This window comes from Balearica regulorum, chromosome 2 (genome assembly GCF_011004875.1).
Source record: "Balearica regulorum gibbericeps isolate bBalReg1 chromosome 2, bBalReg1.pri, whole genome shotgun sequence".
NCBI classification, from domain to species: domain Eukaryota; kingdom Metazoa; phylum Chordata; class Aves; order Gruiformes; family Gruidae; genus Balearica; species Balearica regulorum.
Window position 1 is genome coordinate 119,871,241 of NC_046185.1, and position 16,809 is coordinate 119,888,049.

Genomic DNA, 16,809 nt, shown 5'->3' on the forward strand with positions numbered 1-16,809 from the left:
TTACAGCGGCACCACTGAGACGTGGATCCTCCCCCTACAGAGTGGATTCGGTGAAGGCAGCAGAGGTAAGAAACCCACTTTTGGGTCTCCCCTTCATGTTCCTGCTGTCGGTGCCAGCAGGGGAGGCGGGAGCCTTCCCGGCAGAGGGGGGCTGCAGGGAAAGAGCAAGAATCATTTGGCATTGCGGTGGCCTGCCTTTGAACCTGTAACTTAGCCTTGAAAAGCCAGGGCTGGTAATTGCCTATCTTGATAATAACCGTGTGAATACTGTTATCTAGTCCACCCTTCCACTTTCCAGCCATTGTGCAGTGGCGCTGCCTCATTTCTTGTCTTGGCGATACTTGCTCATTTCCTAGGAGCCGAATCAAAATAGCCTCTGATCTCGCTGCCCATTTCCTTGCCTAGCTGGGCACGAAATCACAGGTCTGTATCATTGCCAGGAGCATCCAGCTTCCTTTCATGGGCTTATTCCAGCCACTGTTTTGCTAACTGAAAGCCTTCCAAATTCAGCATTGCAGACTACTTACTGGGTTTCCCAAAGCCACGTAAACTTTTCTGACTGCTTCCCTGCGGCCCTGGGACAGTTTCCATAAGCATACGTTCTACTGCCCTCTTCATCTCAAACCACTTTCCTTGCAGCTAACAGGAGCTACCAGGAGACCAGGCTTGAAACCAGGGAAGTAAAGTGATTTTACTGGGAAGTAAAATCCATAATTGTACAGATTTAAAAAATCATGGACAAAAGCCTGGTTTCTTGGCATAATTATAGCCTTTCTCCTTTTCCTTAACCCTTCCATGAATCAGCTGCTGCTCTCTTTCCTCTGGTGCCCACTGCCTTGCTCTCCAATGGGCTGTACGCGTCCCACGAGCCTCCCAGCTGTCGCTCCTCAGCTCTGACATTTGCTGCTTCTCTTTCAGCCCCAGAGGGGAAGGATTCGTGTGGCCAAAACCTCGCTGCCGTCTTCCAGTTGTATTAGTTCATCTAATAAAAAGGATTACCTCTACCCGCCTCCCACGCCTCCCTTACATAAGAAACGTGAATCACTGGGATCTCAAAAGCATGATATCTGTCCAAAGAGTCAATTTACAAAAGACCGTCGATAGCCCCGTTGTTTAATTGGAACCGCAGCCTCTGCCTTCAGCAGGAGCCCAGGCAGGAGGTGGGCTCAGTACAGGCACGGGCCCTCCAGATTTTAGATGGCCCTTCCCCATAGCATCCCTGCTCTGCACCCCTTGTGGCAACACTTCAGCTCGCTCCTGTCAGGTGGCTTCATGAGCTTTTACAGTGTCAGGGATTTATTTTTTTCAGCCTACATGAGCCAGATGTAGCAAAGTCCCCTGCAAAGAGGTATGACAGCTAGAGACAAGCTGTTTAAGTCTACTTTTCATTTTTCTCTTTTTCAAGAAAAATTATAGTGGCATCCAGCACGGGACCTGCTGGCTGGCGCATGGAGAGAAGCCCTTTTGGTTGCAGACCTTCAGCATGGGGACCTTCACGCTCGGAGAAGAGCTAACCTCCTGCCCTTCTCATTTCAGCTGGGGAATCGGAGAAGCACAACGCTCCCGCAGGTCCCAGCCACCCAGAAACCTGTGGCTGGGGATCACCATCAGACTCCCCATCAGAGCCATCTGTTTCACGTGCAGCAGCAATGGGAACATTTTTGGGTTTTTTGACATCGAGCTGTTGGAGCGAGTCCAGAGGAGGCCACGAAGCTAATCAGAGGGCTGGAGCACCTCCTGTGAGGACAGGTTGAGAGAGTTGGGGTTGTTCAGCCTGGAGAAAAGAAGGCTCTGGGGAGTTCTAATTGCGGCTTACCAGTACCTGAAGGGCCCACAGGAAAGATGGTGAGGGACTGTTTATCAGGGAGTGTAGTGACAGGACGAGGGGTAATGGGTTCAAGCTGAAGGAGGGTCGATTCAGATTAGATGTTAGAAAGAAATTCTTCACTGTGAGGGTGGTGAGGCACTGGAACAGGTTGCCCAGAGAGGCTGTGGATGCCCCATCCCTGGAAGTGTTCAAGGCCAGGTTGGATGAGGCTTTGGGCAACGTGGTCTAGTGGAGGGTGTCCCTGCCCATGGCAGAGGGGTTGGTACTAAATGATCTTTGAGGTCCCTTCCAACCCAAACCATTCTATGATTCTGATTCCCTAGTGTGGCAGAACATGAATCAAAGCAAAGGCAGGCGAGCAGATCTGGAGCCAAGGAAAACTGGGAGGTGCTGAGTTACCATAAGTGCTTTGGAGAGGTCAATGCTACTTAAGTGTCAAGAGAAGGGAACGTATATATGTCTGGCATCTCTTGGGCTCCATACCATTTTGGCATAGTCCAGGCAGGAGAACGGTAAATCCTCGAAATATATATTCTCTGGCTTAAATCAGAGTGAGGCTCTGTGTGTGATAAAAGGGAGAGAAAATCAAACCCGTTCTTCCTTGGCTTCAAAAATTTGGAATGCAAAGGAGCTCTATTCAGGTAGCATATAAGGGCAGGGTTTTCCTTATTCAGCCAAAGTGTGAGGCAGGGTAACACAGTTATGGCCAAACTAAATCACGGCAGCTCTTTTTCCAGCCACACCGCTGTTTATCATCCCAGGCGTAGGCACCTTTTATGTGCCTACAACACCAATGGTTCACACTGTGCTGGGTGGCATCTTGCCTTAATTTTTCAGAAAAAGATTTAAGGTTAATGGCTGATGCCCAGAGCTCTTTGTTCTTCAAAATGCCTTTCTGTCCTTTCCCCTCTCTACACGAATTTCCTCCACTTGCTCAAAGGTTCCTGTTCCTCCTGCAGGCAAGACTCACGTGCTTGTGCTGCAGCTGCTGAAAAACCCCAGCACCCAAAAAATGTGGCAGTGGTCTTGATTTAGGCTGCAGGGCTGCTCTTGGACCAGCTGGACTTTGCTGAAATCAGGCTGAGACCCTGCGAGGGGGACTCGGGGCAAATGGCTCAGTGGGATGTGCCCCCCCCATCCCAAGTCCAGCACATCACGGTCTTCTGTTACAGCTCTGGGGTATTTAGAAGCCTGAATGTTCCCAAAATTGGATGAAGACCCAAATTTCTAATTATTTTTGATTGCCTAACCGCTCAGTTGACCCCAGGGAGGACCCCCCCACATACTCAGCCTGACTCCAGGGTGGTGGGTGTGAAGCATCAACCAGCTTTTCAGAGCTGCCATGCCTCATGAAGCATCTCGGTGCTTTGACAGTCCTGGCCACGAGATACTTTGGATTATCGACCCTGGTGCATGCCAGGTTTCTTAAGTGCAAAGAGCACCTGCAGATTTTGACTCTCAAAGGTGTGAGTACTGCAGAGGGAAGGAGGGAAGCGGTCCTGCACCAGGCAGATGCAATGCACTTGGTAGGGAGATGGAGCAGCCTTCCTCTTAGTTGGGACATCTGCAGTAGCAGGTCAAACATCTTCCCAACTTTCTTCATCCATGCTTTTGCCCAGGTCTGCCAAAACATGGTCCTAGGGGACAGTATGGCCAGTGCAGCTGTCCTCACGCACCCCAGGCACACCCCCCCTCGAGGACAGTGGTTTATGCTGGAGCTGCCCCAGGGCTGGGAATTTGAGCCCGGGGCTGGGAGCTACCCTCTGTCCCCAGCTGTCGCTGCAAGGAAAAGGGGGGCAAACACTGTCCCCAGCCCCAGGCAGGTCCCACAGCTGAGGGAGGGTGCCACCAAGCCACCCCGCGTGGGCATGGACCGAAGCATTATGCTGCAACGTAAATTTGGGAGAATTTACCAGTAATCTCCATGCAGGGCCTCCATCATGCTGTGGCAGGGGCTGGGGGGCTCAGGCCCCCCACATGGTCCCTCCACCATTGCTGGTGCTCCCTGCATCCCTTGCGGGCAGCCCCGCAGGCTGACCCCCTCTATTCCCTCGGCCACCCAAACTCAGTTTCACGCCTCACTCACATCGTCGTTGCTGTCACTGACACATGAGATCAAACCCGTGGCATTTTGCTAAAATCCATAGGAAATCATTCCACAGCCTTTCCTTATGTTTAGCTTAGCAGACTTTCAGTACATTCACTCCCTTCTTCCTTTTTTTAAAAAAAAAAAAAAAACAAAAACAAGCAGCATGCTAAGAAATGCAAACCCGCTGGGATGTTTTCAGCGTTGGCCGGAGCTGCCGGAGCCCCCCCCGGGGCCGGGAGGCTGCCTCTGGCCAGGGCTCAGCGGGCGGCTTTCTGGGACAGCCATTTCTGATTCCAGCCGGTGTTAAGCCGGCTGTCTGAGGGCAGAGCGGAGCCGTTCCACCTCCGCTCGGCACCGGACGGCAGCGGCATGGCGCTCCGGGGAGCCTGCCTGCTCCTCTGCCTCCTCTCTCTTGCCCAGGTCTCCGGCCAGCAAAACTCCAAAGTCCGGCAAAAACCGGTGGCTTCCAAGAAAGGTAAGGAGCAGCGGCACCTTCCCGGCAAGAAAACCTGGTGGGTCTTGGGGGGGATGGAATTAACCTGGTCATTTGGGCAGTTGATAGAGCTTTCATGCAACTTTTAAAAAAGCATCTAAAAACCTAATAAAGTGTCTTCCCCCCCCGCCCCCCCCATGGGAATGAGTGGGTAACCCTTCTGTAAAACAGCAGGGATATTGAAATGTTTTGGTGGGTTCCTACCTTGAGTAAATTGGATAGGACAGGTTGGTCTGAACTTCAGAGGACAACATATTTTCCATGTTATCGCTAAGGTTCACTCCAAACTTTTCCTCTATTAAAATCTCCCTTTTTATGACCCCCTACTCCTATTCATTCATTTTTCAGAAGCAAATTAGTGGCAGCTGACAGGCAGCTGTTGTAGATTTGGAGACAAGAGTAGGCAGATAATATATAATCCATTAAATATCAACATGCATCTTTAGTTTAAAACACTTGCCCCGGGTGTATGTCAAACCGTACGCAAGCTGTGACTACTCAGGCTTACCAGAGGGCAACGCACACAAAAAGATGCTTATATTTTCTTTTCCCTAGTGTTTGGTTTTTGGGGTTTTTTTCCTTCTCTTTTCTTGCTACTGTCCCATCCTTTCTCCCTCCGACTCAATGCACGTTAATTATAGGAGAAGGCAGGGAAGGCAGCTGCTTGCGTTGCAGCCCGGTGGCGTGTGAGCCTGCCTGATGCGTCCGACTGCCATCGCGTGGGCTTGGACCGTTCCTGGCGGGCGCTTGGCTGCTTGGAACGAAGTGGGGAGCGAGGAAGAAGCATCCCAGGAATTCGCTTGGCCTGGCTGCACTCTACACTCACCCGGTGGCTATTTTCATCAGATCCTGTCCTTGAGAAATTTCTCCTTTTTCTCCCATTAGATCTTTCTATGAAATTACCGCATAGCTGCATATTCCACATCTCTGGTCTGTGGCTGTTTTCTAGAGCAAAAATTTCCCCTTGGGCTGGTATAGGGTACATACGTGCATTGCACTTACTGGAGGTACCAGGAGAGAGAGAGAGGAGTTTTTTAGAAATTTTATTTTGCTTTCTGTGTCACTGGAACTGCTGTTTGTAACCCATTGGCAACAAGAAACTGGGAGAAAAATCACCTTTTTGACAGGAAAATTGGGTTCCAATTTAAAAACATTTTTCAGGGTGGGGGGACGACACAATTTTTTTTCTTTTTTCTGAAAATCGAGCCCTCTGCAACCACTGGTGGCAATTTCTCCTGAGAGCTTTGGGGTTTCTTTTCGAAGCCATACAGTGGGTCAGCTGCCCTGCCTTTACTGGAAACTTCCAGCATTTCTTGGTTAACATTTTTCTGATTTTTATCAATGCCAGGGGGTGGCTGGCAGAAGAAGGAGGAAAGCTCTAGAAATCCCCCTCCTCTTTTCCCCCAGCCCCTTGCCACATCCAAGCCTGCCTGCCCACCGGCTGCAGGGGCCGGGGCTTGGCCGCTGGCCCCATCCCCATCCCGTCCCCACTCCAGGCCCCCCCCATCCCAGCTCACCCCCTGCCCTTCACCGGGGTGCATCCTGCAGGGTGAAGCCACTGGAGGGTTGGGGTGTTTGGCTGGATTTATTTTTTTTTAATCTGCGCTGCCAAGCCACAAATGTTAGAAAAGAAAACGGTAATTTGAGCCAAGTTTTTTTTCTCCTTTTCCCCTTTGTCCCCCCCCCCCCTTTTGTTTTGTTTTCTCTTCTTTTTTTGTAATTATTGCTTACATTTGGATCTGCTTCAGAACAAAAATGGTGCTGTTTCAACATCAGAAAGCCAAACCATAGCATTTAGAAAATGCTGAGACAGCATATTCACTCTGCCTGCTGTTGGGGTTTTTTTTCCCCCCTCAAATTGCTCCCCAGTGATTTTTCCAGATGCAGCAGCTCAGCAAACTCTCCCTGAACCCTGATGTCTTGGGGAGCAGATGGGATTTGCCTCCTCTGACAGCCATGGGAGTCTCACCCAAAAGGGTGCCCAGGGCGGGGGGCAGGAGCCACGGCGGGCAGTGGCACCCCCCAAATCCCTGGCTCAGGGGTGCAGGTCGGGGACCTGCTAGCCCTGGGGGGGGGGGGGGCTGCCCTTGGTCATGGCTGCGGCAGGGTGCTGGGGATGTGGGAGGGAACATCTTTGCATAGCTCTCGTGTGTTTTTAAGGTAATTGGAGTCAGCCATCAGAGTCCGGATGCTTAAACCAAGCGGGTAGGGGCTGATGTGGGCACCGCTCCTGAGGCTGCCCCAAATTCCTGTGTAATCTTGGAGTCTGGATGCTCTTCCCAGAAAATGCCTGTGACCATTTGTGTGTTCGGTCCCTTCCTGTGATCCAGGGACAGACTGCAAAACAGGACCCGACTTTTTTGGCCGGGACATTGAGGGAAATACTTGATGTCAGAAGAAATACCGATGGCTGGGGAGGCTTGGTGACAGACATTGTGAACCAGAGCGATGCTCGCCCTGTCGGGAGACAGAAACCTGTTTGGATAGGAACAAACCAGATGACGCCTGCCCAGGCAAAGCTGAACAACCCAGATATAGGTCCAAATTTCATATAGGGATAGTTAAATAATCAAAATGAAGTTCAGAGGGATTCAGTTGTTATTCAGCATGTAATTAGAACAAAGAAAAACGGGCAAGAGCTTCCATTTGCAGTGTCAAATACATTACTGGCCAGGCTTTCAAACCAACGTTGTGACCCACATCCTTCTGTGAGTCTCCTTTTCATCTTGCCTCTGCCCACGCTTAATCCTGCTGTTCACGGTTAGCCACGCCAGGACCCGCTCCAGGTCCCACGGGCGGCATTGGCAGCCCCCACGCTGGCTTCAGTCACAGCAAACCCAAGCTCCAATAGCCTTGATCACGGGCTTCAGGCGGCGAGCCTTGAGGAAATGACAGCGCAGAGACGAAAACCTCTGGCAATAAAACAGAAAACTCGATGTTTGTTGAGGTAGCTGAAGTGCAAATTAACCACTCCTTGTTCTCCTTGCAACGTTCGAATGAACGCACTGATGTAGGAACATCTTGTGGCCCAGGGCTTGGAAACTAGGTTGTGAAAAGGGACGGGGTGCTCTAGGTAGTTATCAAGGAGATGTGTCCATCTTGTGTGACAAGGACCCTCTAGATGGGAACCCACCAGCAAACCAGGCTGGAACAACGTAAGGAGCTGCCCCAGTGAGAGTCATTGGCAGGATGCTGCCATGGCCCTTGGATGTTACTTAAACCTAAGGGACGTTTGTTCTGCTGCAAGAGAGGCTTGCATCGAGAGAAAAAAAAAAAAAAAAGGCATTAATTAGCTGTTTCCCACAAAGTGTTTTCATCAAAGGCATCAAAATAATAACTAGTGCCTCAGTGTTAAGTGAACCTATTAAGGATAATTGAGCAATGAATAAAGCAGCTGAATGCCCTCCTCCTGATGTGTCTGGCTTTTCATATTCATGGCACCATGTAATCTTTGGGTTGGTGGTTTTGCTCCGCATCCAAGCCGCTTCCCCACTTACCTGGCTTGGTGCCTCAGCTCCTCATCTCCTTGACTCTCGAGGAAGCCTGTCCTACTGTGTTCGTGGGCAAATTGTCCCCTTTCCTTTCACCCCATGAGGACTACCAGCAGCTTATGCCAGGCAAGGTAAAGTAATAGGAGCAGCAGAAATAGCATAATGAATAAAACCACCTCAATATCTGGTCTCCCACCACCTCCAAGATGCAATGGTCCTTTTGCTCCTAAACAGGAGAAATCCAAGTACCAATTAATAGGTGGTTGGAACTGTTGCAGAGGCGACACACCTAGCAAGATGCAGGCTTTAGTAGCAGGCTGCAACCAACTCCCCAGCCAAGGAGGCTTCTTCTTCTCGTGGCAGGAGAGCAGCTCTGGCCAATTTTTGGGTACCCGCATGGGGGATGCTGAAGGCAGAGTCAGGGCAGAGGCAGCTGTGATGGTCTGAGGGATGGTGTGGTGGGTGGGCTGAGGGATGGGGTGGCTGATGGTACAGGGGCAGATGTAGTGGAGGTACTGCAGCCCTTCCAGCCCCTTCCTGCCGAGCATCAGCCTGGCAAACAAAACGCTTTCCGTCCAACACACCCATGAGAGCAGACTAACGTGAGGGCACAGCAAGGAGTGCATACAGAGAAAATCATGCATTAGGGTGTTTAAGGAAAGCCAGGAAGGTGTGCTGTGAAGAGAGAGAGAGAGAAAAAACGTGTTTTTGAATAGTTTAGGAAAACAATAAATCCTATTCAGCAGCAGCTTTGAGTTCCCCACAAAACACTCGTGTGCGGCAGGACTCCTGCTCAGGAAGGGCAGCATCATATGGTACCCTCCTGCATTTTGGGAGCCCAGTGCAGCACCACCTGAGATGAGTGCCCTACACAGGGGCTCCACCTTGCGATGCTCATGTGTGCGACTCCCCCCACACACACACACACTCCAGCACTGCAGCAGCTGGAGACCATCTCCCCACAAAGCCCCATGGGGTGCAAAGCCCCAAAAACCAAGCTGGGAAAACTGGGTTGCTGGTGGAACCAGACTAGCAGGCAAACACTCGCTTTGATGGATGTCCAAGCGGGCAGATGTTGACTTTGCAGATCCCTTTTGTTTGTCTTTGAGGGCAGAGAAACGGGGAGTTTTGATGATAGGAACAGCTTCGGCTGCTTCCCCGGCTGACACAGCCGATGTATATGCTCTTCCCTTGGTTTCTCCAACAGATGGTGTGAGCCTCAAAATGATTGAAGACCTGAAGGCCATGATTGACAACATCTCTCAGGAGGTTGCTCTATTGAAGGAAAAGCAAGCACTCCAGACAGGTAAAGGACTCGCTAAAGAAGGCATGGCTTTTGCTTTGAGAGAGGAGCTGCTTATAAAGTGGCTATGATTGCCCCACACACTGTAACAAGAGATGCCCAAGTGCCCTGCGACAAGGAGTCCATCTCAGGGACAGAGGTTGGGGCATCAAAGCAAAGCGTGGACTTGGTGCAATTCCTCCAGGCAGATGAAGCTCCTCAAGCATTTAATGACATGAGTTATGCAGTGTATGGCCCCCCTCTTTATGTGCGAGAGCTTCCCGTTTGTAAAGCTGTGAATATTTCTATGACGCTAAGCCAAATATTCATTTTCCTTTATGAATCAGAGGGATGAGTAATGGATTATTCCATACTTCAGTCAAATGTAGCTTAGCCTTTTGTCTGAACCCCAGTGAAATGGTGACCTGGTCTCTTATATGTACCGTGGTATTACCCAGGGAAACTCATGGAGGTCAGTCTCACCATGCTTCATTGAACACATACAGCGTGTTTGTAAAATGTCCATCTTCCAGCTGTGCTCCACGGTTATTCTGTACAAACTCCACCGACATTGATAGGAGAAGGATTTGCAGAACATGAAACAGAAATGAGATGAAAATGCAAGTTAAGGAGAATTTTCTCCTTAAAAGAAAAGGAACACAAGCAAAATCAAGGCTTTAGTTCCAAGCTCACATTCATTGGTTTGGATATTATTGCGTGGCTCTGATTAGTTATTGTTTGGCTACAGTACTCTGCTCTCTCAGGGTTTAGAGCTTAAAAAATAAATAAAAATTATATTCTTAACAATATAATCAGAGGCAAGTAGAAATTTCCTCTGAAGACCTCAAGCTATGCAAGCACAACACTTCTCATCAAAACCTATTAAAAAAGACATTTTTCTGATGCTTGCATAATTAAGATGGTTGAATTGAAATTGCAGGCTTTTTTTCCAAAACACTTCCAACACCCGGCAGCGCCCATCACAAACCTGACCCCCAACAAACTCCTCAGAGCAAGCATAGCAGCAGCCAGGGAGGAGCGAGGCCAGGGGGAGGGTTGGGAGGACCACGTTGTGCCTCTTTTCCGGCAGTGGCACAGCTCGGGAGGGTGATGGGGGCACCCCGAGGTCCATTTTTCCCGACCGTTTGCAGACGGGGAAGGCAGGTCCCTGCAGCCGTGCCCTGTGTAGGAGGGAGAGGGCACCTGGGACTCCCGTGTTGCCTAAGAAAAGAAGTTTGTAGTTTGGCCGCTGCGTTTGCTGCTGCTGCTACTGCCTCTGCCTGGGTGCTGTTTTTAAAACCAATTCCCTTTCTGTCTTTTTTTTCTGTGTGGTAACCTCTCAGTTTGCCTGAAAGGCACCAAAATTCATCTAAAATGCTTTCTTGCGTTTTCGGAGACCAAGACGTACCACGAGGCCAGTGAAAACTGCATCTCGCAGGGCGGCACGCTCAGCACCCCTCAGAACGGGGAGGAGAACGATGCCCTTTACGACTACATGCGCAAGAGCATCGGCTCCGAGGTGGAGATCTGGCTGGGCCTCAACGACATGGCGGCAGAGGGCAAGTGGGTCGACATGACGGGTGGCCCCATCCGCTACAAGAACTGGGAGACTGAAATCACCACCCAGCCCGACGGTGGCAAGCTGGAAAACTGCGCCGCCTTGTCGGGGGCCGCCATTGGCAAGTGGTTCGACAAGAGGTGCAAAGACCAGCTGCCCTACGTCTGCCAGTTCATGATTGTGTAGCGGCGGGGGCTCCCTCCTGCCCACCCGCAACCCGGGTCTTCCCCCTTTGGCAGCAGGATTATAAAGCTATAGGTATGTGTACGTGTACATGTACGCATGCACGCGCGCGCACATGTTCAAGTAGAGTCACTCTTTCCAAAGAAAGTTGTCACGGCTCGGTATCAGATTAGAGAGCGTTAGAGCATTTTGTTTGGCCACATCCAGCCCCATTAGCAGCTGCATTGTTCTTACTAAGGCACGATTTATAGATATATTTTTTTACACAGGGAATTTATTAGGACGGCTCATTTGTTTCAGCAAAGAACCAGTGCAGCAGTCCAGCCTGGCAAACAGCCACCTCAGCTGCCCGGGGCTGTCACTTTGCAATGTCCTTTCCCATCTTGCTGAGCTTCACTGGGACACCAGCATAGCTAGTTCCCGCTTTCTTCTCCTGTTTTGCTTCCCCGTAAGCCCTGACAGTGAGGTACGTGGGATAGATCTTCACGTCCCTCACGGCGCCCCAATTCAGGCTCCTGGGGATCGAGGTCCTGGCTCGATGGGTAGAAGGATTTACTCCTGCTTTGCACTGAGATATACAATTGGGCTTATTGGCTGAATACCAGCTGCTCAACAGGTTGTCCAACTTGTCCAACTATGTGTATGAATGAGCCAGCAAGTAACAGCATGGGTTGACTTACTGAGAAGGGCATCCTTTCTGGAAACATTCCCCATTTTGTGTCCTTTTCTCATCAGTCAGAAGCCAGTTTCGCTGATTTCAGTGGGAGAGCTAGACCCACTCCGAGATCTTTAAAAAAAAAAAAAAAAAAAAATCCCATCAGAAGCTTTATTTCTGCTCCAGCATCATGGGGGAAGCAGTGATGACTTACAGCATAGTCAGTCAAATGTTTTCTTGGAAATAGAAGGTGAAAATATTAGGTAAATCACAGAAATGTAATGTTATTAGGGGTAAAAGACAAGCCCATTGAAAATAAACTCCAAGAAGACTCACTTTAGCGGCTTTAGGAATCACACACCCTGTTTAAGTGATGGAAACCCAGCTGAAATACTCCAGTCTTTGTTGATCCAGGCACAGTCCTCAGCAAACATAAATCTGCTGAGCGCTGTTTGTGCCAATAAAGTCATGCCCAGCTGAAGGTCTGTACTCTGTAATTTTTTACTGAGAAGAGAGTTAAAGAAAAAAAATAAAATTGAAATAAACAGCAATGATGGGAAAGAAGTGCAGGCCACCCTGACAGCTTAACGAAGCTTTGCTGGCTGTTGGCCGAAAGGTATCAACGGTTCTTTGCAGATCAGAGCTTGGTAATAACCCCTCCAGTTTGGGTCACATCCCCTGCGCTGCCAGGTCTGGTGTGTCAAGACATGGTGCTCCTGGGGACCCCATGGGAGAGGTATTTCAATTTGCTGCTTTGTTTAAAAACAGCACGATGGTGGGTCTTCCAAGATGTCAAGTGGGAGAGCCAAGCTGGAGGGATCAAAACACACACACACAAATGCAGAGTGCGCACTTCAAGGCTGTCACTATTGCCAAACTCTCCGCTGTTCAAATGACTATAAAATAAAATTATATATATATAGCTTGCTGAAGGAATGGAGTTGCGTCAATGTGATTGGAATGCTTGCTTCTCCTTGCATTTCTCTTCGGAGCAGCTCCAGGGACCTGTCAGAGGGTCAGAGATATCAAAGGCAGAGGGGAAAAGCAGAAAGCAAGAGCCTCCCACCCTGGGATATGGTTTACAGGATTTCCACCTCCCCTCTTATCATCCCAGTCACATGCCACATGCAGGATACAGGCAGGGAATCCTTTTATAGGCAAATAAGATTTCCTTCCTCGCCTCCTCTTGCTGCTGGGGAAATGTCACTCCAAAATACGAGCCAACCCAGAAGAAAGGTCCTTCCCTCGCCCCGTTTGGCAGCAGTAGTGGTGCTGGGGGGAGGCAGCACCTCAGTTCCCAGAGTGGAGCCCGCACTTCCCAGGCTGCCTCCCACCTCCTCCGCCACAAGCAGAGCTGCAGTGGCACCAAGCATCCCTCTCCATCCCCCACCGAGGCAGTGATGACTTCTTCCTCCTCCTCCTCCTCCTCCTCCTCAGCATCCTGCAAAGGAGAGAAGGCCATACATGAAGAAGACAGTGCTTCACACCAGTCTAGGAGTTTTCACCTGTGGCAGAACTGCACGTGAAATTAGGTCTCTTCTGCACAAGAGCACAGCCCTTTGTCTAGCTTTACTCTGGACCCTGATCCTGAAGGTTTCCAAGGCTCTTTGCTGTAGGTCATAGTTATACCCTACAAGCCAGCTTGTCTCAGTATGAATCCTCTAGTTCCCTTGGCAGACGATCCCTCCATGTTTTGAGATATACATGAATGCAAAGCAGCAAAGTCAGAAGCGTTTCCAGCTTTGATCCTGACTGGTCATAAACCACAACGTCTTAAAACACAACTGTGTGGTCAGAGAAATAAACAGAGGTCTTTTATGCGAGCCCAGGAACTAAAGAGAGGCGATGTGAAAGCCATGGACCCTGGCAATGCTGAGCTTCAGGGAAGATGCGGGTGCTGTAGCTGGACCATCTCTGTGTGGAGTGCAATGTGAAAAACAGCCATGGAGACGGATGCCAAAGGATATTCCCAGAGAGGACGTTAAAGAGTCAATCTGTCAAAATCTAGAGAATAACAAGTTGCTCGTATCTCTCTTCCTCTCGGTTTTCACATAGCTACACTCCTGCCAGCACCATTCTTCACAGATGTTTTGCTCTTCTGAAGCTGGGAGGAGCAGAGGGAAGGGTGGCTTTGCTCCTGCCCTACTTGTTGGACCCAGGATGCCAAAACTGACCTTGCAGTTTCAAGGTGGCATTTATGAGTTTAATATTATTCTATGTGCTTCTTCTTAATGTACATTATGAAGTACAAATTTTCTTTTAAAAGCCAAAGAAAAAGAAGTTCTAGAAGATTCCTCACCCTTGCTTACCACAGCACTCTTTTTTGTTTCTTTGTCGCCAACCCCATGTTTTGTGCTCACAGTGAATACCAGGGTGGAGGGGTTGAACGGGGCGACACTGGCTGCCTCTACTCCAGCATGGCCCGATGGGAACTGCCTGGAGCAGATGGGGTCCATCTGCTGGGGGCTGGGACAAGCATCACTTTTTTGATCTTCCGTTAAATCTTTTTGGCACTCAAGCCAGAGAGGAACATCTGCTGTCCACAAAGCACGGTCTCAACCAAAGGCATGCAGACTAACGGAGAGAAACGTGAGCTCTTCCCCAAGAAAAATAAATGTGGAAATGATCATGTCTGAACCAATGTATTGTGACGCCTGCAATCTCAAATGAAAAATGGGAGACGTTGTGTAAGATCTTGTGCGGCTGATTGCGCTGCTCAGCTGCCTGCGACTCCGTAATATAGCAGAGGAAAGATGAAGCGTGAAGTGTGCATATATTTGTATAAACAAAAGAAGAGAAGTTACTGGGTGAGCCCCCAGAGAGCATTACCCCAGCACTACGCCATCCACAGCTGACTTCAGTAGAGCTATGCTAATTTACCCAACTAATTGCCCCGACCCCAGTTCACCAAGGTCCTGAAGTACAGGCAAAGGGCCAAATAGTTAAAAGTAAAATGGTTAACCATAAAACGGGTAATGCTTTTCTGAGGTATCCCTCTGAGCAAGGGCCAGAACAGCACACTATTAACACATGTCAACACCCCAGCCAGCAGCCAGGTTGCTTTGGGCTTCGGTCAGTAAAAGGGCAGGTGGGCAGGTAGGCAAAGGTGGGTAAGAATTTGGGAGTCATGAACCAAAAGCTTGTTTTGAGCCTTGAATGCTTTTGTGGGACTTGGTCCTTAGCAGTCTGGGGTTACTTTGGATCAAGAGAGTTCGGTGACGTAGGAGAAGGACCCCAAGCAGACAGAGGGAGAAGATACACAGCCAAAATAAGCACCGCAACCCCACGCCTCTGCTCCTTGTGCCTGTCTGCTCAGCCTGGGAGTTACTCAGACCTGAGTCTCTCACTGTGTCAAATGTAGTCTTTCTCCATCGTCTTTTGCAAGGAACAGCTCCCAAACACCTCTGCTCCTGCCTGCCACAAGGAGAGGGCATTTCCCACCTCTGGCTGTGGGATAAGACCATTGGTAGGATGCTCCTCAAAAGGGAAGGAGCACCTCCACCCTTGCACCATTGAGCCTTGTTATTCCTATAGGCTCTACTGTTTGGTCCCACTCCTACGTAAGCACTGGACTCCAATTCAGCACTTGACCTCTCATCTCTCCTTTTGCAAATAAAATAAAAAACTAAATTAAAGTTACATTTCTCTAGCTCAGAATCCTCCACAGGCAGGGAAGAAACACAGATCTGTGAGGATCAGCAGACAAGGGTAAGCCAAACGACCACTGGGAGCATAAACATAAAACAGTTGGGGGTCACTACACTGATGAAGAGCATAAAAATAATCTCCTTGGGGGCAGAAGATAAAGCAGTGGATGAAATAATATCAGACTATGGTGTACAGAGCGAAAAAATAGTGCTTCATCCCCTTTATCTCCAGTATAGAAGTACCCGGAGGGAGTCCAAAGGTAACAGCTGGGGACTGTTGCAAATACAGCTAAAAACAAAATTACAAACATCTAAGGCATGACTCACACCAAGCAGCCTCGCCGCTCTGTCCTGCTCTGTGCAAACAGGTCGGTGGCTGCATCACCTCCCTGCAACCCCCCAGACACGCACTCGCGGCTCGGGGCATCGGTGCTGGTGGTGACCGTAAGGCACCCAGCACCTGCAGCCTGGGTGCTCTCTACCCAGCACTGTACCCTCGACATCCAGCCTCGCCCGAGGAAGAAGACAAAAACCCACAGGTGACCACACTGCCAAGAGGTGAGGCCAACTGCTAATCACACAAAATACTTGCTTTTCCTTCAGCCCTGTTAGGAAGCTAACCCTGAGCCTGTTGAAGAGAACAAAACACGCACGCCGCTTGCCAACCTTGGAGGCTGGCAATGCAGAACACGTCTCAAGAAGCTATGTTTAGAAAACACTGTTTGGAAAGTGCTATGTCTTATACAAGAAAATGCAAGAGGGGAAATAAAACCTACACCACCTACTGCTTTACAGAAATGCCCCAGGGCCAGCTTAGTTTCCCACTGCAGTAACAGGAATGCTTCTTGTTTCTATGACACCCATCAACAGGGTTCCCAAAAGCAAGGTCTATCTTGTTCAATATTGTACCCCTTTTCCATGTTTCTCAGGACTGGTGAGGCCACATCTGGAGTGTTAGGTCCGGTTTTGGGATCCCCAGTACAGGGAGGCGTGAACTTACTGGAGTGAGCACAGTAAAGGGCCATGAAAATGATGAAGGGATTGGGGCAGCTGTTGTGTGACAGTGGGGACTGCCCAGCCTGGAGAACAGAAGGATCAGGAGGTCTTAGGCATGTGTTTAAATGCCTGATGGGAGCTGGTAGAGAAAACAGAGCCATGGACACAAACTGAAATACAGGAAACCCTGCTTAAACAGAAGAGACACCTTTTTCTCTGTGAGGGTGGTCAGACCCTGGTACAGGTTGCCCAGAGACGCTGTGGAGTCTCCAACCTTGGAGGTACTCCAAACCCGACTGGACATGACCCTGGACAACCTGCTCCAGGAGACCTTGCTCTGAGCAGGAGGTGGGACCAGTCAATCTCCAGAGGTCCCTGCCACCCCCAGCTGGTCTGTGCTGACACAGATACAGACACTGAGCAAGGGATCCTATCTATGTAGCTGGGTCCTCTTCCACAGTCACAGGGGAGAAACGTGCATTTCAGGGGGAGACTGATGATCTCAGACACCTGATGGATGAGCTGCCATGTAAAATCCTTCCTACAGAGAATGGTTATCAAGAAGCTCATAAAATAATCCCATGTGG

General features: G+C 49.7%; 1 protein-coding gene across 2 annotated transcripts; it reads left to right on the top strand.

Moving 5' to 3' along the window:
* Positions 1-4,139: 4,139 nt before the first annotated feature.
* On the top strand, positions 4,140-12,515 carry CLEC3B (C-type lectin domain family 3 member B). 2 transcript variants are annotated; one of them, XM_010298781.2, is made up of 3 exons: positions 4,140-4,392; positions 9,109-9,207; positions 10,527-12,515. In XM_010298781.2, exons 1-3 carry the CDS (start codon positions 4,287-4,289, stop codon positions 10,925-10,927), a joined length of 606 nt encoding a protein of 201 aa, XP_010297083.1. In that variant the 5' UTR covers positions 4,140-4,286; the 3' UTR covers positions 10,928-12,515. The 2 variants fall into 2 exon arrangements, with proteins under 2 accessions (XP_010297083.1, XP_075601712.1); XM_075745597.1 differs by having other exon boundaries at positions 4,141-4,392; positions 9,106-9,207.
* Positions 12,516-16,809: the final 4,294 nt, after the last annotated feature.